General features: G+C 45.4%; 1 protein-coding gene across 1 annotated transcript in view; it reads right to left on the bottom strand.

The window, feature by feature from the left end:
• Positions 1 to 22,523, bottom strand: part of LOC105496768 (dynein axonemal assembly factor 1) — a 32,687-nt gene extending 10,164 nt beyond the window's left edge. Inside the window, 7 exon segments of the mRNA XM_011767357.3 lie at positions 1,661 to 1,827; positions 8,212 to 8,333; positions 12,636 to 12,802; positions 13,265 to 13,486; positions 17,737 to 17,828; positions 18,937 to 19,072; positions 22,258 to 22,523. Coding sequence (XP_011765659.2) covers positions 1,661 to 1,827; positions 8,212 to 8,333; positions 12,636 to 12,802; positions 13,265 to 13,486; positions 17,737 to 17,828; positions 18,937 to 19,072; positions 22,258 to 22,381 — 1,030 coding nt within the window. The 5' untranslated portion in view covers positions 22,382 to 22,523.
• Positions 22,524 to 22,549: the final 26 nt, after the last annotated feature.

Raw genomic sequence — 22,549 nt, 5'->3', positions numbered from 1 at the left:
CTAGAAGGCTGTTTTGTTCTAATATTTTATCTTCGAGCCCAGGTCCTGGCACAGAGCTCCTAAGACCTTCATCCAGGGTGACAGGGAGATCTTTTGTCTGAAGGGGCCCTTGGGGGCGGGGTGGTTCCAGACCAGAGAGACCAAGTCGTGATGAGAGGCTTGGAGCTTTCAGCCCCACCCTTGTCCTTCAGAGAGGGCGGAGGGGCTGGAAATGGAGTTAATCATCCATCATGCCCACGTGTTGAAGCTTCCGGAAAACCCCCTGAACTGTGGGGTTCAGAGAGCTTCCGAGTTGCTGAACACTGGAGGTATCTGGAGTGGGGTGTGGCCAGAGAGGGCGTGAAGCTCCGCCCCTTCACACAGGCCCTTCCCTAAGCTCCGCTTCATCCCACTGTTCATCTGCATCCCTTATCGTATCCTTTATTAATATAATAACCCAGAAAATATAAGTGTTCTCTGGAGTTCTGTGAGCCATCAGAGCAAAGTGTCAAACCCAAAGGGAGTGTCACGGGAACCCTAATTTTATGGCCATTCTGTTAGAAGTACAGGCGACACCCTGGGACTCGCAGTTGCATCAGAAGTGGGGAGTAAGCTCACAGGACCATTGTCCATCACCTGTGGGGTTAGTATCAGGATGGAAATGAATTGTAGGACACCCGGCTGGTGTCAGAGAACCGGTGGGTGTGGGGACACCCTGCACATTTGGTGAGCACAAGTCTGCCGGGTGTTGAGAGTGTGGTAGAAGAAAACAACCTATTTGAGTTTTCCTACTTTCAGCAGCCGCAGAAAACTAATAGGTCATTTATTTTGAAAATCTGTGTTTCAATCAGTAAAAGTGGTTGGAAACAGCTCATCACCGTTCCAGGTTCTCACTGGTGCTGGCAGGTGGGTGAGGCCAACTGCAGATGGATCTGCAGGTTGAGGAAATGGTTTAAAAAAAAATCCCTGGCCAGGTGCAGCAGCTCACGCCTATAATCCCAGCACTTTGGGAGGCCAAGGTGGGTGGAGCACTTGAGCCCAGGAGTTTGAGACCAGCCTGGGCAACATAGTGAGACCCCACCTCTATGGAAAAAAAAAAATTTTAATTAGCTAAGCATGGTGGTGCACACCTGTAGTCCCAGCCACTTAGGAAGCTGAGGTGAGAGGATCACTTGAGGTGGAGGTTGCAGTGAGCCAAGATTGTGCCACTGCACTCTAGCCTGGGCAACTGAGTGAGATCTTGTCCCCACCAAAAGAAAAAAAAAAGAAAGAAAGAAAAAAGAAAATCCAAGGCTGGGCACAGTGGCTCATGCTTGTAATCCCAGCACTTTGGTAAGCCAAGGTTGGCAGATGACTTGAAGTCAAGAGTTCGAGACAAGCCTGGACAACATGGCGAAATCCCTTCTCTACTGAAAATACAAAAATTAGCCAGGCATGGTGGTACGTGCCTGTAATACCAGCTCTGGGGAGGCTGAGGCACAAGAATTGCTTGAACCCGGGAGACAGAAGTTGCAGTGAGTCAAGATTACGCTGCTGCACTCCAACCTGGGTGACAGAGCGAGACTCTGTCTTAAAAAAAAAAAAAAAAAAAAATCCCCAAGATTAAAGAGTAAGTTTGACAGCTTAGACTCGCCTAATCTCAAAGGAACTCTGGGGCTATTGTCTTCGACCCAGCGCATACCTCTCTCTTGACTCTCTCTCTGTCTTTTCCTCTCCTCCGCCCGCCGCTTGATCATGGCCAAGGCTTCAATGCTGTCTGTGATCTTCTTCCGCTCCCTGCTCTCCCACTGCTGTCTCTCCTCCTTTTCAGCTGCATACCCTCCCCTAGCCCAGGCCTCCGCACAAGCTCTGTTTAAAAAAAACAAAGAAACATAAATAGGGGAGGTGAACTCCAAACATACACTCTCTGATCAACTTGCTCATTTTCTTCAAAATCAAAGCAAAGTGAGCATCAGACATGTGACTGCAAGGATGAAAGTTACACGTGTGAATTTTATTATTTAAGGTGGAACAGTCTGCACAGCCTTCTTAGATATGACACCAAAAGCACAAGTGACAAGAGAAAAAATAGAGAAATCGGATTCCATCAAAATTAAAAATGTTTGTCATGCAAAGAATACCATAAATAAAGTATTATTTAAAAAAAAAAAAAGCCAGCAGGACACAGTGGCTCACGCCTGTAATCCTAGCACTTTGGAGGCCAAAGTGGGATGATCACTTGAGCCCAGGAGTTTGAGATCAGCCTGGGCAACATAGCGAGACCCTGTGTCTACCGAAAAAAAGTAAAAAGACAACTCAAAGAATGTGAGAAGATATTTGCAAATCATATATTTGATAAGGGTCTTGTACCTGGAAAATATAAATAAGCCTCACAACTCATTAATAGAAAGATGACACAATTTCAAAATGACCAAAGTTTAGGCTGTGCATGGTAGCTCACACCTGTAATCCCAGCACTTTGGGAAGAGGAGGTGGGTGGATCACCTGAAGTCAGGAGTTCAAGACCAGCCTGGCCAACATGGAGAAACCCCGTCTCTACTAAAAATCCGAAAATTAGCTGGGCGTCGTGGCACGCACCTGTAGTCCCAGCTACTCGGGAGGCTGAAGGAGGAGAATCGCTTGAACCCACGAGGCAGAGGTTACAGTGAGCTGAGATCACACCACTACACTCCAGCCTGAGTGACAGAGTAAGATTCTACCCCCCCCCAAAAAAAATGAGCAAAGTTTTAAAAAATGAGAAGACAGGCTACAGACTGGGAGAAAATATTTGCAAAAAAAAAAAAAAAAAAAGGCTTGGCTCCAAAACATACAAATAACTTTTAAAATTCAAAGATAAGGAAACAACCCAATAAAAAACCGGGCAAACGATCAAGATACCTCACCAAAAAAGATATACAGATGGCAAATAAGCCTGTGAAAAGATGCTCCACATCACGTGTCCTGGGGAAATGCAAATTAGAACAATAAGATAACATGATGTGGCTATAAGATGGCTAAAATCCAAAACACTGGCAATGCTGTGCTAATGAGGATGTGGAGTGCTGGGAACTCTCACTTGTTCCTAGGGGGAATGCAAAATGGTACAGCCACTTTGGAAAACGGTGTAGCGGATTCTTACAGGACTAAAAATACTCTCACCATATGATCCAGCAATTGTGCTTCTAATTATTTGCCCAAATGAATTGAAGACTTATGTCCACACGCAAACCAGCACATGGATGTTTACAGCAGTTTTATTCTAATTGGCAGAAATTAGAAGCGACCAACATATCCTTTAGTAGGTGAATGGATAAACAAACTCTGGCACACCCAGATGGAGGAATATCACTCAGCAGTGAAAAGAGATGAGCTGTCAAGCCACACGAATTCATGGAAGAAGCCTAACTTCATTGCTAAGTGAAAGAAGCCAGTCCATAAAGGCTATATGCTGTATGATTCCAGCTATGTGACTTTCTAGATAAGGCAAAATCACGGAGACGGCAAAAAGATCAGTGTTGCCAGGAGTTGGGGCTGAGGAGGTGGGAGGGATGAATAAGCAGAGCACAGAGGGTTTTAGGGCAGTAAAACTATTCTGTGAGATACTGTGATGGGGGATACATGACATGATACCTTTGTCCAAATCCATACAATGTGCAACACCAAGCATGAGCCCTAAAGAAATGATGGACTTCAGTCAATAATAAGGTACCAGCATTGGTTGATCGCTTGTCACAAATGTCCCACGCGAATGTAACATGTTACAAATAGGAGAAACTGTGAGGGTGGGTGGTATATGGGAACTCTCTTTACTTTCTGCTCAATTTTTCTGTAAATCTAAAACTGCTCTGAAAATAAAGTCTAGGCCAGGTGCAGTGACTCATGCCTGTAATCTCAGCACTTTGGGAGGCCAAGGTGGGCAGATGACTTGAGCCCAGGAGTTCCGGACCAGGCTGGGCAACATGGCGAGACCCCATCTCTACAAAAAGCACAAAAACTAGCCAGGCGTGGTGGTGCACACCTGCGGTCCCAGCTACTCAGGAGGCTGAGAGGTGAGAGGATTACTTGAGCCCAGGAGGTGGAGGCTGCAGGGAATCATGATTGTAGCACTGCACTCCAGCCTGGGCAACAGAGCAAAACGCTGTCCCAAAAAAAAAAAAAAAAAAAAAAAAAAAAAAAAGTCTGTTAGAAGTCTATTAATTTTTTAAAAATCAGCAAAGAAACTGAACAGGCATTTCTCCAAAGAAGACATAAAAACTGCCGATAAGTACATGAAAGATGCTCGACATCATTATCTACCAGGGAAAAGCAAATGGAAACCACAGTGACACACCACTTCATACCATCCAGGGGACTAGAAATAAAAAGACAGGGCCGGGTGCGGTGGCTCACCCCTTTAATCCCAGCACTTTGGGAGGCCGAGGCAGGTGGATCACGAGGTCAAGAGATTGAGACCATCCTGACCAACATGGTGAAACCCTGTCTCTAATAAAAATAGAAAAATTAGCTGGGCATGGTGGCTGATGCCTCTAATCCCAGCTGCTAGGGAGGCTGAGGCAGGAGAATCGCTTGAACCTGGGAGGCGGAGGTTGCAGTGAGCTGAGATCTCACTGCTGCACTCCAGCCTGGGTGACAGGGTGAGACTCCATCTTAAAAAAACAAAAAGAGAGAAAAAGACAGGCAATCAGAAGTATTGGTGAGGATACGGGAAAACTGGAACCCTCCTACACTGCTGATGGGGATGTAAAATGGTGCGGCTGCTTTGGAAAACAATGTGGTGTCTCCTCAAAAATTAAACATAAAGTCCCTGTGTGACCCAGAAATTCCACTCCTAGATACGTACCCACAAGAAGACAGCTGTCCACACAAAAACTTCATTATTGACAATAGCCAAAAAGTGAAAAGAACCCTAATTTCCAAAAGCTGATGGACAAATACAATGTAGTGTATCAAAATGCAGTATCATGTGTCAATAAAAAGGAGTGAAGTACTGGATGGAGCATGCCACATCGCAGATGAACCCTGACAACACGACGTTGAGTGAAAGAAAAAAAAAGGCCGCATGGTGGGTGACTCCATTTATATGAAATGTCCAGAACAGGCAAATCAACAGAGAGGAAAAGGAGAGAAGTAGCTGCCAGGGCCTTCAGGGAGCGAGAAATAGGGGGTGGGCTGCTAATGGGGATGGTGTTTTTTTGTTTTTTTGTTTGTTTTTTGGGACAGTCTCGCACTGTCACCCAGGTTGGAGTGCGGTGGCTCAATCTTTGCTCACTGCAACCTCCACCTCCCAGATTCAAGCGATTCTCTTGCCTCAGCCTCCCGAGTAGCTGGGACTACAGGCGCCTACCACCACGCCCAGTTAATTTTTGTACTTTTAGTAGAGATAGGGTTTCACCATGTTGGCCAGGATGGTCTCGATCTGCTGACCTCATGATCCACCTGCCTCGGTCTCCCAAAGCGCTGGGATTATAGGCGTGAGCCACCATGCCTGGCCCAGTGTTTCCATTTTAGGGTGATGAGAATGTTCTAAAATTGATTGTGGTGATGGTTGCATAACTCTGTGAATATACTCAAAGCCATTGCATTGTACACTTTGTTTTTTATTTTTATTTTTATTTTATTTATTTATTTTTTTTTTTAGAGGGAGTCTCCTGACCTCAAGTGATCTACCCACCTCAGCCTCCCAAAGTGCTGGGATTACAGCCGTGAGCAACTGCGTCCAGCCACATTGTACACTTTAAATACATAAACTGGCCGGGCGCGGTGGCTCAAGCCTGTAATCCCAGCACTTTGGGAGGCCGAGGCGGGCGGATCACAAGGTCAGGAGATCGAGACCACAGTGAAACCCCGTCTCTAGTAAAAATACAAAAAAAAAAATTAGCCCGGCGCGGTGGCGGGCGCCTGTAGTCCCAGCTACTCAGGAGGCTGAGGCAGGAGAATGGCGGGAACCTGGGAGGCGGAGCTTGCAGTGAGCCGAGATCGCGCCACTGCACTCCAGCCTGGGCAACAGCGTGAGACTCCGTCTCAAAAAAAAAATAAATAAATAAATAAATAAATAAATACATACATACATAAACTGTATGGTATGTGAATAATACCTCAACAAAGTTGTTATTTGAAAAATAAAGTCTGGTGGTTTAAAAACAGGAGGCTTACCTTCAGAGAGAAGCAGCAGATCCCTGCTGTAAAATCAAAGGTACAGGTGTTTGGAAATAGTCGGACAGGGTGTTGCAAAGTATACTATAGCAGAGAAAGACCACGAGTCACTGAGACAGAAAATGCTAAGGAAAATAAACCATGTTCCAGTCCATTTACCACTCAGTGAGAAAACCTCAGACCCTTTGATCTCAGAGCAGACAGCCAGCAAAGGCCTATCTGTTGCCTGCTATGTGCCAGGCACCGTTCTAGAGGCTGGGGACCCAGCAGTGAGTGTAAGAGCTCATCTCTGTTAGAGGAGCCCTTTTAGTTGGGGAAGACAGATCCTAAACAAAGAAATGAGTGTATGTTAGAGGCTGATGTGTCCTGAGAGGAAATTAAATCAGGCTGAAGAGACATCAAGTGGAGAAGGCACTATTTACATGCGTTATGGAGAGTGCATTAATGACAGATGAGCAGATGCCTGCTGTATCCTAGATGACAGCAAGTACCCAGTGTCAAACAATTAGTCAGTGGTTGGATTAAGATTCAACGCCAGGGGTGTGGAGGCTTATGCCTGTGAGGCTTTGGGAGCCTCAGAGCTTTGGGAGGCCAAGGCAGGAGGATCACCTGAGGCCAGAAATTTGAGACCAGCCTTGGCAACATAGTGAGACCCCCATCTCTACAAAAAACTTAAAAATTAACTGGGTTTGGTGATGCACACTTGTAATCTCAGTTACTTGGGAGGCTTGTGTGAACCCAGGAGTTTGAGGCTGCAGTGATGGTGCCACTGCACTCCTGCCCAGGTTACAGAGTACAATCCTGTCTCTAAAAAAAGATTCAAGCCAGGTTAATCTGACTCCTGAGCTGGAGTCTTGGGCTATGCTGTAAAGGACGGTGGCTCCTATTGCTCACATCCACGTTACTTTCCTCAGCATGGCCCCCGGGGTGGGGGTAGCCTCTTCAGTGGCAGCTGCTCCCACTGGTTCACTCCTAGGAGCCCAGCACCTGCTCAGAGTCCTGCATGTTGCTCATAGGCACTCACAAGGACCCTGTGGCAACAATATTCTCATCCCCACTCTGCAGATGTGGAACGTGCGCCCAGGGAGGTTAGGGAGCTCCCCCAAGGTCATAATGTAGCACGTGGCTGCAGAGCTGGCTTGGGAGTCAGGCCCCTGCACACTGGCTGCTCTCCCCGTCCTCACCACCCCCAGACCTGGGGCCCAGGGAGCTGGGTCAATTTCTGTTGAACCTCCCAGAAGCAGGTCTTATTTTCTTACCTGGCTAAAGTGGAAGCTCTATTGGAAATATTTATTAGTTTGATTTAAATTTGTGAGTTTAAAAACATATTACAAGCTACATTGATCTTAAATGTTGTATAATGCAAAATTCAGATTGTACTTCTCATCAAGTAGCCTATATGACTGATATTTTATTCTAATTAGAATTACTAAATTGATCTAAATTTAAAAGTAAGTTAAAAACACAGATAAAAGCAGTGACGATAAACATGGCAGTCCAGGGTGCAATGTTCCTAATATTAAAGAAGCTCTTACAAATCGGTCAGAAAATCACTTCAGAAAGAAACTTGGAAAAAGTCATGGACAGAATATTCATAAAGAAGGAAATATAAGTGTCCAGTAACAATGAAAAAAATGCCCAACTTCATCAGTTATCCAAAAATGGCAATTTAAAACAACAGGGTACTATCTTCACCCATTAACTAACTTGGCAAAGATTTCTTTTCATGGTTATGTTCTGTGAGGTTGTAAACTGGTACAAACTCTCTAGAAAACAACTAGAAAATATTTGTAAGAGTTTTTACAAAGTCTGAAACCGCATTCTTCAATGCAGTGATGCTACTCCCAAAATTCCATTCCAAGGAACTCATCAGCAAAGAGGTAAACCACCAATACAAAGATACTTATCAAAGGAATATAAAAATCTATGAATAAGTGCTTAAATTCCCATTATAGTCAATTAGGTCGCCATCAAGCCTATTTCCAAAGAACGTTTTTGATATGTGAAATTGCTCAAGAATCAGAAATTTAAAAAGTTTAATATTAAGCATGGTCAACTATTAAATATTAAAATGTGATCAGAAGGCTTTTCTCTTCTTACCTGTCCTTTGGAAACACTGGTCTATCATCCAGGTATGTTAAGTGCTTTAGTCGTACAGTGACTGTCTTTCTATAATTAGGAATGTGTCTGATAACCGGGTTTCCCATCAAATTCAGTACACGCTGCAAGAAGACAAGCAGAACCAAAATGATTACTGAAGGATGCGACTGAATTATTTGATATGTGCTGTGCACTAAGAATAAATGAACAAAATCTAGAGAAGTGCCGATATCACATCCTGGTGACTTGATGGGAGAAATCAGAAGGTTTCCATTGCTCTCACGCTATCAGAGCTGTCTAGATCATTCAGCAGCCCTTTCCTCCACTTGAACTTCAGATCTTAGATCTCATTGTCCCTCCAGAACAATACTGGAAAACATTTTCTGAGGCTTTTTCTGAGAGCAGTTGATTATATTAGTTTTGCTACCCAACCTCTTTTACTGAAATGAATCTCTGCCTAATTGATTGTTTTCTTTTCTTCCCAGCCAGGATCCATTTTAAGAAAACGCACACAGCTGCTAGACAGAGAAGCAGCAGTGACTAAGGGAAAGGATGGAGAGTGCCCGCTTACTTCTGCTGAGTGCCACAGGATGGAGGGCCCTTCTCCCTCAGCTTACAGCTCTCCCTGCTGTCAGTTAGGACCAGGGAGGAGGAAGGGGTTCAGCAATCCCACCTGCCGTCCTCCCCCATTTTTAAATACTGTCACCTCCTCTACTGCCTTAAGAAACTCAAAGAAGTTGGCCGGGCGTGGTGGCTTACGCCCGTAATCCCAGCACTTTGGGAGGCCGAGGCGGGTGGATCACGAGGTCAGGAGATTGAGACCATCCTGGCTAACATGGTGAAACCCCGTCTCTACTAAAAATACAAAAAATTAGTCAGGCGTGGTGACGGGCGCCTGTAGTCCCAGCTACTCGGGAGGCTGAGGCAGGAGAATGGTGTGAACCCGGGAGGTGGAGCTTGCAGTGAGCCGAGATCACGCCACTGCATTCCAGTCTGGGAGACACAGCGAGACTCCGTCTCAAAAAAAAAAAGAAAAAAAAAGAAGTTGAACGCTTAAGGCAACATGAGGGTGAACCATTTCAAAATCTGTCTGCCTAAACCGATGGAATATTTTTCATATCTAAAGTGTTTCTTTGTTGAAGATATCATAAACGAGTTAGTTTAGCATTTCCCAAACTTCATTCTCATGCTGTCTTTACCATTCTTGCTCTATTTTCAAGTGACTTACCCTGCACAGGGTGGGGCGGTGGGAGCAATACACCCAGACAGCAATAAAGGGGTACACGGTGTGGGGAGGATTTAAATGCAGTCACAAAATAACTATTAATATAAAGCAACCTGCTTTCCTTCTGGGCTGAATTGTGTCCTAATCAAAATTCACATGTTAAAGTCCCTCAGCACCTTAGAATGTGACTGTATTTGGAGATAAGACTTTTAAAGCCATGATGAAGTTGAAATGAGCCCATTAGGATAGGCCCTAATCCAATCTTACTGGTGTCCTTAGAAGAAGAGAGTAGGACACAGCACATAGGGAGGGACCGTGTGAGGACCCAGAGAGAAGACGGCCCTCTACCAGCCAAGGAGAGGACTCTGGAGAACCCAGCCCTGCCCACACCTTGCTCTTGACGTTCAGTCTCCAGCATTATGAGAAAATAAATTTCTTTTTTTTTTTTTTTTTTTTTTTTTTGAGATGGAGTCTAGTTCTGTTGCCCAGGCTGGAGTGCAGTGGCGCGATCTCGGCTCACTGCAAGCTCCACCTCCCAGATTCACGCCATTCTCCTGCCTCAGCCTCCCAAGTAGCTGGGACTACAGGTGCCCACCGCAATGCCTGGCTACTTTTTTGTATTTTTAGTAGAGCCAGGGTTTCATCATGTTAGCCAGGATGGTCTCGATCTCCTGACCTTGTGATCTGCCTGCCTCGGCCTCCCAAAGTGCTGGGATTACAGGCATGAGGCACCACACACAGCCACGAAAAAGTACATTTCTATTGGTTAAGCCACCGGGTACTTATGGCAACCCCAGTCAAAACAAAAACGAACAAATGGGAGGATTGTAATATAATAGAGCTTTCTATTCTCACCATGCACTGCAGTTCTAAACTAGTCTTTTGATGGTACATGCTACAGATTGTTCCTGAACTATGATTTGCTTTCAGTTGACTCGCTTTTCTCCGTGTTTATCAATGCACTAAGCGGTATACAATAAACTCAAGGGTTTTGTGTGCTAGTTTTAGTATTTTTTTCCTAGTACACGTTAACACATAGACACTAAGAAGCAAGGAAGCTGTCAAAGGTACTAGAGAGGACTTAAAAGGACTTGGGAAGCAAGCCAAAGGATGAGAATTTTTTTTTTTTTTAGACAGTGTCTCATTCTGTCTGGAGTGCAGTGGTGAGATCTCAGCTCACTGCAACGCCTCCCGGGTTCAAGCAATTCTTATGCCTCAGCCTCCCAAGTAGCTGAGATCACAGACGTGCACCAACATACCCAGCTAATTTTTGTATTATTATTAGGGATAGGGTTTCACCATGTTGACCAGGCTGGTCTCAAACTCCTGGCCTCAAGTGATCTGCCCACCTTGGCCTCCCAAAGTGCTGGGATACAGGTGTGAGCCACCATACCTCACCTGGATGGGAAAATTTGAACATGAAAAATTAAAGTGACTGCAAGAGTTAAATCTTGTCAAATACTGTATATATAAATGCATGCATTCATAATGATACTAAAAAAAGAAAGGCTTCATTGTCGCCATGAAAGGTTGCTAGGGTCTCAATTCATTTTACTGAAAATTGATAAATAACCAGCCTGAGCAATATGGCAAAACCCCATCTCTACAAAAAATATAAAAATTAGCCGGATGTGGTGGTGTGCACCTGTGCTCCCAGCTACTTGGAGGCTAAGGTGGGAGAATTGCTTGAGCCCGGGAGGTCGAGGCTGCAGTGAGCCATGATTATACCACTGCACTCCAGCCTGGGTGACAGAGCAAGACCCTGTCAAAAAAAAAAAAAAAAAAAGAAAATTGATAAATAAAAGGGCCAAACATTGATCCTGGCCTTTTCTGCATGAACTGCATGAACCGCTAGTTGGTGAGTGAAAGCTCTTTGTGGAAGCATTCTAGCTGAAGCATTCTAGCTGAAGCATTCTAGCTGACAAATGCTGAGAGAGTGAGAGAACTGGAAAGTTGTCATTGTGTGACTCCTCATTAAATAATTCATCTAGGCAACTTTCATCAGTGACTGCTGAAATAACTGGGAGAAGGACTGATGAGAAACTTGATAATGGCTGGACAAGGCTGACAACATCTGAACCCACTAGTGAATTAAAATGACAAAAGGAGGCCGGGCGCGGTGGCTCAAGCCTGTAATCCCAGCACTTTGGGAGGCCGAGATGGGCAGATCACGAGGTCAGGAGATCGAGACCATCCTGGCTAACACGGCGAAACCCCGTCTCTACTAAAAAATACAAAAAAACTAGCCAGGCGAGGTGGCGGGCGCCTGTAGTCCCAGCTACTCGGGAGGCTGAGGCAGGAGAATGGCGTAAACCCGGGAGGCGGAGCTTGCAGTGAGCCGAGATCCGGCCACTGCACTCCAGCCTGGGCAACAGAGCGAGACTCCATCTCAAAAAAAAAAAAAAAAATGACAAAAGGAAAAGCAAGCAGGCATCACATGCTCCCTGATGTGAGGAACCGGCAGTGGAAGGACCCGGCACACCTCAAGGTGAAATACTCAGCCCGAATACCATCCAGTCTCTGACTCTGATATCATTTTACAGGAAATACCAGGGCCAGCAGAACATGTTAAGTGGCACCACAAGGATGCAATCAGCTAAATCCAGAATGTGGATAACACCAGACAGAGGACCTGGTTTCCTTGAAAAATCAATTGAGTGGTGGCTGAGCGTGATGACTCATGCTTGTAATCCTAGCACTTTGGGAGGTTGAGGTGGGTGGATCACTTAGGGTCAGGAGTTCAAGACCAGCCTGGACAACATGATGAAACCCTGAATCTACTAAGGATACAAAAATTAGCTGGGTGTGGTGGCGTGCACCTGAAATCCCAGCTACTTGGGAGGCTGAGGCAGGAGATTTGCTTGAACCCATAGGCAGAGGTTGCAGTAGGCCGAGTTTGTGCCATAGCACTCCAGCCTGAGTGACAACAGTGAGACTCCGTCTCAAAAAAAAAAAAAAAAAAAAAAAAAAAAAAAAAAAAGTCCTTATCTGTCAGAGGTACACACTGAACTATTTGAGGGTAAAATAATATGACATCTGGCATTTCAGATATTCCAGCTAAAAACACAAAGAGGAAAAAAGTGTGAAAAAGGGAAGGAAGGAAGCCAGGAAGGAGAAAAAAGACAAAAGGACTTGATATTTGATGAAAATAATAGAAGTAGTTTCCTGTGGTGCTTTTTCATTGTTTTTTTGTTTTTACCAAATCGGGCATGCTTTCCAGAATGCTCAGGATCTCGGGGTCACTCAGCTTGTTGTGTGAAAGGTCAAGGACACAAAGCGTCAAACACTCTCGTAGATGCTGAATGTCCTCCACGGTCTCCAGGTGATTGTGGGCCATCTGCAGTGTGTTCAGGACTGGGAGGCAGGCTGGAAGGTAAGGTCAGCAGAAGTCAAAAACAAAGGCATAAAAATGCTTCTTGGGCCAGGTGCAGTGGTTCATACCTGTAATGCCAGCACTTTGGGAGGCTAAGGCAGGAGAATCTTTTGAGCCCAGGAGGTTTGAGATCAGCCTGGGCAACACAGTGAGACCCCATATCTATAAAAAGTAGAAAAACTTGCCAGGTCTGGTGGCATGCGTCTATGGTCTCAGCTACCTGGGAGGCTGACGTGGGAGGATCGCTTGAGACCAGGAGGTCAAGGCTGCAGTGAGCTGTAACTGCACCTCCGCATTTCAGCCTGGGTGACACAGCAAGACCCTGTCTCAAAAAGAAGCAAAGCAAAACAAAACCAAAACCACTTCTTGCCCATAATATAAAATCTTAGAAGCTCCCTCAGGGGAAAGTGATGGACATATGGCAAATAGGCACACTGCTTGCTGGGTACTCTTACAGAGGTTTTCAATGGTCTTGATGTAATTGTTGCTGAGGTTAAGAGCATCCAGTTTCTGCAGAGCTTCCAGGTTCTCGATCTTATGGAGCAAGTTCACTTGCAAGAAGAGGCAACGCAACTCGGTTTGCGCCTCCAGGTTTTCGATTTTCTGTATTCCATTGCTCTGCAGCCAGAGACAGCGCAGCCCTGTGTACTCTTCCAGGTTCTCAATGCGATCAAAACCTAACAAGAAGGAAGCACATGGGAATTCAGCTCCCACTCACAGGGCAGAGGGGTCATGGTCACCCTTGTTTTTGCCTACTATTAGGGACTGAATGTCTGTGTCCCTTCAAAATTCATACATTGAAATCCTAACCCCTAATGTGATCGTATTAGGAGGTGGGACTTTTGGGAGGTGATAAGGTCATGAGAGAAGAACCCTCAGGAATGGGATTAGTGGCCTCATAAACGAGGCCCCAGAGAGCTCCTTGGCCATCTTCACTCCATGAGGATACAGCAAGAAAGTGCTATCTGAGAATAAAAAAGCAGGCTCTCACCAGCCACCATACCTGCCAGTCCTTTCACCTTGGACTTCCCAGCCTCCAGAACTGTGAGAAACACATTTTTGTTGTTTACAAGTCACACAGGCTATTGTATCTTAGTCGCTCAAAACAGACTAAGACACCTGCCTACCTGGCATCCACACCTCCTTCCTCCAGTACCAACTTTTCTTGGAGGAACCTTCCTTCTCCTAATACCACATGATGGCTCTCTGGGCAGCCGGTCAGAGTCATGGGGACTCATTCGGGGGTGGCCACACTTAGCCAAGCAAGACCAACTTTGATGCAGCCCAGGGGGTCTTGCTGAAAAGACGGATAGTCTTTCTGCTGGAATCACCCACCTGAAAGGGTGGAGCCTACTGCTGCCTTCATGGTAGGGAGTGGATGGAGGTGGGGGTGCAGTGGGGGTAAACCTGCCCTGAAAATGTCCCCACCAGGCCTAACCCTGGTGCAAACTGTAGGCCTTCTTTTGTTCTCTTTCTCAGTTTTATGAGCCAAATTTAGGGTTAGGAAAACAAACGTTTTAGTTTCCTTTAGTAATCATCAATGTGTAATTCACAATGTGTAGTACTCATCATCAATGTGTAATTCACGCTTTACCTACTATTACCAACACTTTTTAAAGTTCTTTATTTTGTTGCCTGAAAAAGTTTTTATTACAAATTTTTCATATCAGTGGTGAGCAAAAATGCACCCATGTTCCTGCCAACAGATAATCGTTTTCATTTTTCTCTCTCGCCTGCCAAGCTTGCTATGAGCATACATAATATTTAAAATAGTTACAGAATACACTTAAACATAGGTATTGTATAGATAGACTTTTTTAATCCTATCTTTTTTCCACAAAAAAATTTGATTATTTTATTTCTTCAAGTTTTATTTTAAGTTCATGGGTTCCTGTGCCAGATGTGCTGGTTTGTGACATAGGTAAGTGTGTGCCATGGTAATTTGCTGCACAGGTCATCCCGTCACCTATGTACTAAGCCCAGCATCCATTAGCTATTCTTCCTGATGCTCTCCCTCCTTGTAAACTCTCCACAAAAATTTTTGTAGCGAAAATGTTTGTCATGTTGCTCCAAGGTCTTCATGCTGAAGTCAGTATCTATGAAAGATAGGAACTTTTTTTTTTTTTGTCTTTACGTCTTTAAGATAGGCACAACACCATTGTGACGTCTAAACAACAGTTTCTCAATGTCATCAAATAGCCAGTAACTGGTCACACTTCTTTGTTATCTTTTTTTCCCAAACTGTTTACTGTCTGAATCAACATACAAATAAGGTCCGAACCTTGTAATTAGTGGATGTCTCTTAAGTCACTTTTTTTTTTTTTTTTTTTTCGAGATAGAGTTTGGCTCTTGTTACCCGGGCTGGAGTGCAATCGCACAATTTTGGCTCACTATACCCTACACCTACACCTCCCAGATTCAAGTAATTCTCCTGCCTCAGCCTCCTGAGTAGCTGGGATTACAGGCACCTGCCATCATACCTGGCTAATTTTTGTATTTTTAGTAGAGATGGGTTTTCACCATGTTGGCCAGGTTGGTCTCGAACTCCTTACCTCAGGTGATCTGCCTGCCTCGGCCTCCCAAAGTGCTGGGGTTACAGGTGTGCGCCACCGCGCCTAGCCACCCTTTTTTTTTTTGGACAGAATCTTGCTCTGTTGCCTAGGCTGGAATGCAGTGGCACAATCTTAGCTCACTGCAGCCCGCCTCCTGCCTCAGCCTCCCAAGTAACTAGGATTACAGGCACGCACCACCACACCCGGCTAATTTTTTTTTTTTTTTTTGGTATTTTTAGCAGAGACAGGGTTTCACCATGTTGGCCAGATTGGTCTCAAACTCCTGATCTGCCTGCCTCGGCCTCCCACATTGCTGGAATCACAGGCAAGAGCCACACGCCTGGCCTTACATCACTTTTAACCTAGAGTGTGTGTGTGTCTCTCTCTTTCTTCCATTGCAGTTTTTTGTTGAAGAAACTGGATTATTTTCCCCTTGGTTTCTGACACTCTAGTTTTTCTCCCTGGTCTTTGCTCTAGCTCTCACCCCATCTCCTCCCTCTTTGCTGTTCAAGCCATCTCCAACTTGCTGCTACCCACTGGATCCCCCCATCACTGCAACCACCTGGCTAAAGTCTCCCTAAGATCCTAATTGCTACATGCTATTGGCAGTCCTCTTAGCCCTTGACCATTCCAACGCATCTGGCCCATGGGCCCTGCACCCCTTTCCCAGCTTCCTCCTCAGGCTCTCTGGATCACCCTCCTAGTATCGATGCCTTCATGTTAGCAATGCAGTAAGACAGGAGTGGATCCTGACACCAACAGCATACAATGGAGTGATGAAGTGTCACTTCCACTTTTGTCTTGGCCTTGCTTCCTTTCTTGGGTAACTTGCTCTAAGGGAAGCCAGCTCCCATGGGGAGGCTCATGTGGTGAGAAATTAAGGCCTCTGGCTGACAGCTATGAGGGTGAGGCCTAGAGCCTGGAAGCGGATTCTCCAGCCCCACTCAAGCCATCAAATGAGTGAGGCTGTGCTGACAGTCTGACTATAGCCTCATGAGAGACCCTGAGCCAGAACCACCCAGCTCATGACTCCCGAGTTCCCAGCCCTCAGAAACTGGGTGAGATCATGAGTTGAAGTTGCTAAGTTTCGGAGTAGTTAATTATGTGGCAATAGATAACTAATATGGGCACCTCTCTCTCCTAGCTCTTCTACCTCTCTGACTGTCTCTACTTAGTCAAACTTACTGGTTCCTTTTTCCTTCCCGCCTCTTAAGTATCAGTCCCCCGGGGGTCTGTCCGCCTATATCATCTTACTCACTGCTACACTTGGATGCTGGATGGGGAATTTTGGAGTGGGCAAAAGTGGAGGTGAGGAGACCCATAGGAGTTGTTCTGATCCCTTGAGGCATTTGTGCTCCTGGATCCCTTTGGGCGTCTCCCTGCCAGGGCACCATCCTCATAATAGCTGCTCCCATCCCCCAGGACACCAAAGACACATTTGCCGGTTCCCTCTGTGCATTTTCAGTGCTGAGCAGTGCTGGGCACACGGTAGACTCTCGGCAAACAGCTACCGAAGAAACAAATGAACAATGAGAGGACTGATGAGCAAGTTGGTCACCCCATCAGCACAGGCTGGGAGCCCTCAGGCTGGGAAAAGCCCTGTCTGTGAACCTGAGCTTCCATTTATATGTGATACTGGACTCCAACCCAGGCTCCTGCTCATGCCTCTCCATTCTAAGAGGCACCCAAAGATCCTCATTATTTGTTTCCAACATCAAGCTGCAATCCTTCCCAACATATACTTCCCAAGCCCAAAGTACTTACAAACTAACTTTCTGGTATGAAAAATTAAAGTCCTAGCTGGGTACAGTGGCTCACACTTGTAATCCCAGCACTTTGGGAGGCTGAGGCAGGTGGATTGCCTGAGCTCAGGAGTTTGAGACCAGAATGGGCAACATGGTGAAACCCCGCCTCTACTAAAAATACAAAAATTAGCAAGGTGTGGTGGCGGGTACCTGCAACCCAGCTACTCAGGAGGCTGAGGTAGGAGAATTGCTTGAACCTGGAGGCAGAGGCTGCAATAAGCAGAGATTGTGCCACTGCACTTTAGCTTGGGCAACAGAGCAAGACACCATCTGAAAAAAAAAAAAAAGAAAAGAAAAGAAAAAAGAAAAGAAATTCCTTAGGAAACAACAATAAAAGATAATGTGTTTCCTTGGTATTCCTAGAGCCAGTGGCTCCTTTGTAAACTCTGGTCAGGCAAGACTTTTTCTTGAAATAAAAGTTATTCCTTTTCCATAAATCTCCACTAAACTCTGAAATTTGCTGCTTAGATACATTCTGAGAACTAAAGATGATCCCTGCAAGTAATTTTTTATACCGCTAGACAGAATCCTTCCACCTGACATGAAGCACTTCCTCTCTTAGGTCCTTACCTTTAAAGTGTAAATACAGCGTATCATTCAATGCTGGGGTAGTATAAAGCTTGTGCTGCTTGCAGAGTTTTTGCAGGGAACTTTTAGTCATTCTGTTAAAATGTAAAATATGAATAAGCTTACTGCAAATTGTCAGCTGTAAAATATATTCTCACAGTTCTTTACCACATCCATTCCTGCCCAAAATTCTATAACATCCTATATGCCTGATACCTATTTTAAGTTCTTCTTTTTCTCTTTCTCCTTTTCTTTTTCTTCTTCTTTTTTATATAGATTTTAGGGCCTCATCCAGTATTATTTTCAGCATTTTTTCTTTTTTGAGACGGAGTCTCACTTTATCGCCCAGGCCGGAGTGCAATGGCACAATCTCAGTTCACTGCAACCTCCACCGCCTGGGTTCAAGCGATTCTCCTGCCTCAGCCTCCCAAGTAGCTGGGATTACAGGCATGCACCACCATGCCCGGCTAATTTTTGTATTTTTAGTAGAGATGGGGTTTCACCATGTTGGTCAGGCTGGTCTTGAACTCCAGACCTCAGGTGGTCCACTTACCTCGGCCACCCAAAGTACTGGGATTACAGGCATGAGCCACTGTGCTTGGCCTATTTTCAGCATTCTTAAAAATTGCAATGTATGCTCTTTTTTTTTTATTTGAGATGGAGTCTTACTCTGTCATCCAGGCTGGAGTACAGTGGTACGATCTTGGCTCACTGCACTCTTCACCTCCTGGGTTCAAGCGATCCTCCTGCCTCAGCCTCCCGAGTAGCTGGGATTACAGGCGCCCGCCACTATGCCCAGCTAATATTTTGTATTTTTAGTAGAGACGGGGTGTCACCATATTGTCCAAGCCAGTCTCAAACTCCTGACCTCGTGATTCGCCTGCCTCAGCCTCCCAAAGTGCTGGGATTACAGGCGTGAGCCACTGTGCCCAGCCTAAAAATCGCAATGTATGTTCTAATAAAAAATACTTTAAATGGTGTCATCAGGAACTACTGCTGTTCCTCTCTGCAGGTCTGGCATTAAACTTGAATAGAATATGCGCTCAGCTGTGCAGCAGAAGCAGTGCCATCTTCACTCCATTCTCAGACACCAGGCAGGCAATTCAACCTCTACCAGCCTCTATTTCCTTATTGTACAAGGGAGAGATTACATCATCCACCTTACTCCGTAAATGTGCACTACATGGCAGCCTGCCCACATACCTGGGGCCCCGATCTTCTCTGTCTTCTCTTGGGTGTGCAAAGTGACCACCTGACCCATTATCACCACTCTGTTTCTGCTGGCTTTGGTAGGATGTGGCAGAAGAACCCACACATATTTCCTTAGGATCATTAATTTCTGTAAAATAAAAGAGATCAGGTCTGTAGAGATCAAGATATATACCAAAAAATATCCCCCAACTTCAGCTTGGTTAATGACCATCCACTTTTACTATAGAACACCAGTATCCTTTAGCGGCTGGGTATGGTGGCTCATGCCTGTAATCCCAGCCGTTTGGGAGGTTGAGGCAGGTGGATTGTTTGAGCCCAGGTATTTGAGACCAGCCTGAGCAACATGGCAAACCTCATCTCTACAAAAAATACAAAATTAGCCAGATGTAGTGGTGCGTGCCTGTAGTCCCAGCCACTTGTGGGGCTGAAGCAGGTTGATCACTCAAGCTTGGGAAGTTGAGGCTACGTGAGCTGTGTTCACAGCATTGCACTCCAGCCTGGGCAACAAAATGAGACCCTGTCTCTCCAAAAAAAAAAAAAAAAAGAACACTAGTAATCTTTAAATGCATAACAATTGTTTTTTTTTTGTTTGTTTTTTTTTTTTTTTTGAGACCGAGTCTCGCTCTGTCGCCCAGGCTGGAGTGCAGTGGTGCCATCTCAGCTCACTGCAAGCTCCGCCTCCCGGGTTCACGCCATTCTCCTGCCTCAGCCTCCTGAATAGCTTGGACTACAGGTGCTCACCACCATGCCCAGCTAATTTTTTTTTTTTTTTTTTTTGTATTTTTAGTAGAGATGGGGTTTCACTGTGTTAGCCGGAATGGTCTCAATCTCCTGACTTCATGATCCACCCACCTTGGCCTCCCAAAGTGCTGGGATTACGAGCGTGAGCCACCATGCCCGGCCTAAAGGTATAACAATTTTTAAAGCACTGGCAAAGACTATGTAAATTTCACTTGTAGGTAGTCCTCTATAAAAACTTTTGTACAGGTGCACAAGAAAACATGGACAAAGAGATTTGTTTCTGCATTTTTTGTAAAAGCCAAAAACTGTTAACAATGTAAATGTCCATCCATAGGGACTGGTTACAAAAAACAATGACTTGCTTTTCTACCTTTGAGAAGAATGCACTAGAACTACATCTATCCATAGGGATAATTCTCAGAAACGTATAAGGAGTGAAAAAAGCAAGTTTCACAATAAGCACAGGATACCGTATATAAAGTAAAAATATGCAAACCAATGCTACGCATTGTTTCAGGGTATATATGTATAGAGAAGTGCTTGCAAGAATCCATATAAAATTCTGGACAAGGGAGGAAAGGAATGGGATTAGAAATCAGGTGGGGGACAGGGGACAAAAGGAACACCAACTTTATGTGAAATGTTTTCTTTCTTTTTTTTTTTTTTTTTGGAGACAGTCTTGGTCTATCCCCCAGGTTGGAGTACAGTGCTGGGATCTCAGCTCACTGCAGCCTCCGCCTGCCAGGTTCAAGCAATTCTCATGCCTCAGCCTCCCAAGTAGCTGGGATTACAGACGCCTACCACCACGCCCAGCTAATTTTTTTGTATTTTTAGTAGAGACAGGGTTTCACCATGTTGGCCAGGCTGGTCTCAAACTCCTGACCTCAGGTGATCCGCCTGCCTTGGCCTTCCAAAGTGCTGGGATTACAGGCGTGAGCCACCGTGCCCGGCCTTATTTATTTTTATTTATTTTTTGTTTGGGGGGAACTTATTTAATTAAAAAAGACTTCAAGTAAATATGATAAAATGTTAATCATTTTCAGTTCTTGCTGGCAAAACATGGGTATTTGTTTTAATGTTCTTTGTTCTTTTGCCTTTTAAAAAATTTCTCAAGCCAGGTGTAGTGGAGCATGCCTGTAGTCCCAGCTACTCAGGAGGCTGAGGCAGGAAGATCTAGCCTGGGTAACACAGTGAGATTCTATCTCTTAAAAAAAATCTTCAAAAGGAAAATCACATGAAAAGAAACAAAAATAGTGAGAATATCTTTGATAAAAATAACATAAGCACATTCAAATGAATAATTTTTTTAAAGGTCATTCAAAATTGGCCAATTCAACTGCACTTAACTTTAAGAGCGGTTGTCTACTGCTTTCTGTGTTTGTGTGGTCTATTGAACAAGACTAAAGGCTGTGTGTGGGGGGACTGATTCTTAAACTCATCAATTTTGCATAGAATGCCCAGCCACAGGAAGCAACAGATAAATGTTTGCGGAAAAAATAAAGAATAAGCGCTCGATATATAAATATTAATATGTAATTAATAACAAGAGCTACCATTTAATAATGGCCCACTATATGCTGGAGCATTTAATTGCAATTCTCTCCATATACTCCTGTATAATTATCCCAGCTTACAGATGAGGAGACTAAGGCTCCGAGAGGTTAAGCTCTGGGCCAACGGCCATAAAACTGACCAACTGCTAAGCCTCAACCTGAACCCAGTGTCAATGGCTCCAAGGTCAGTGTCTTTCCACTGAGCAATGCCAGTTCCCTATGGCTCCTCATACAAGGTTCATCTGGACAGTTGATGCTTAAGATACATTTGTCCCCTGGAACACAAATCAGCTGGTTTATTTGTTGCCTGGGGTCAGAAACTGGAACACAAATCAAGTGGCTTTTTAATCTAATCACTGAAAGGTTTCCCTTAGGGCACCAAGTCTAGTCTAGTGGGAGCAGAAGCTGAAGCCGGCCTTCCTTCCTTCCTTCCTTTTTTTTTTTTTTTTGGAGACGGAGTCTTGCTCTGTTGCCCACAAACTGAAGTGCAGTGGTGTGATGTTGGTTCACTGCAACCTCAGCGTCCCACTTGGCTCACTGCAACCTCCGCCGCCTGGGTTCAAGCGATTCTCCTGCCTCAGCCTCCCAAGTAGCTGAGACTACAGGCGCCCGCCACCACGCCCAGCTCATTTTTTGTATTTTTAGTAGAGACAGGGTTTCACAATGTTGGCCAGGCTGGTCTCGAACTCCTGACTGACCTGATGATCCGCCAGCCTCGGCCTCCCAAAGTACTGGAATTACAGGCGTGAGCCACCGCGCCCGGCCGAGTCTATTCTGTCACTGACTAGCCGAGGGTTATCTGTTTGGAGAAAGTTTTATAACCCCTTAAGTATCTTAAGTTTTTCCTCCTCTGTACGAAATGGGGAGAGAAGCCCCTACTGCAGAGCGTTGGCTGCTACCGTTACTATTGTTGTTGTTATTTGGCTGTGAAGATCGGGTATGTGGTGTGGGAAGGGGACTGGAGCGCCCAGCCGTGTCGGCCCCTTGCCCACCACCCTCCGTGGGGGGCAGTCGGCACCTTCCTTGCAGCCCCCTGGGCCTGCGCTCCCGTGGTCACCCGCAGACTCCTCCAAGCCGGACTCCTGCGTGCAATCCAGCTCTGCTGCCCCACCTGCCGCAGGCTCCGAGGGTTTAGGGTGCATGTTTACTTCGGCGACACCGAACGCCCTGCAGCTGTGGGGAGCCCCGGTCCGCGGTGGACGTCGCTACGGCCCTAGCCCAGCCAGAGACTCCCCGTTTTCCTTCTTCGCCAGCGGCTCGCGCCCTAGTCGTTGCAGCCCAACGCTTCCCCGGTCGCCAAGGCAACTGCC

This window comes from Macaca nemestrina, chromosome 18, assembly GCF_043159975.1.
Source record: "Macaca nemestrina isolate mMacNem1 chromosome 18, mMacNem.hap1, whole genome shotgun sequence".
NCBI classification, from domain to species: Eukaryota; Metazoa; Chordata; class Mammalia; order Primates; family Cercopithecidae; genus Macaca; species Macaca nemestrina.
Note: the sequence above shows the minus strand (reverse complement) of the source record. Positions and strands in the feature narration are given on the sequence as shown.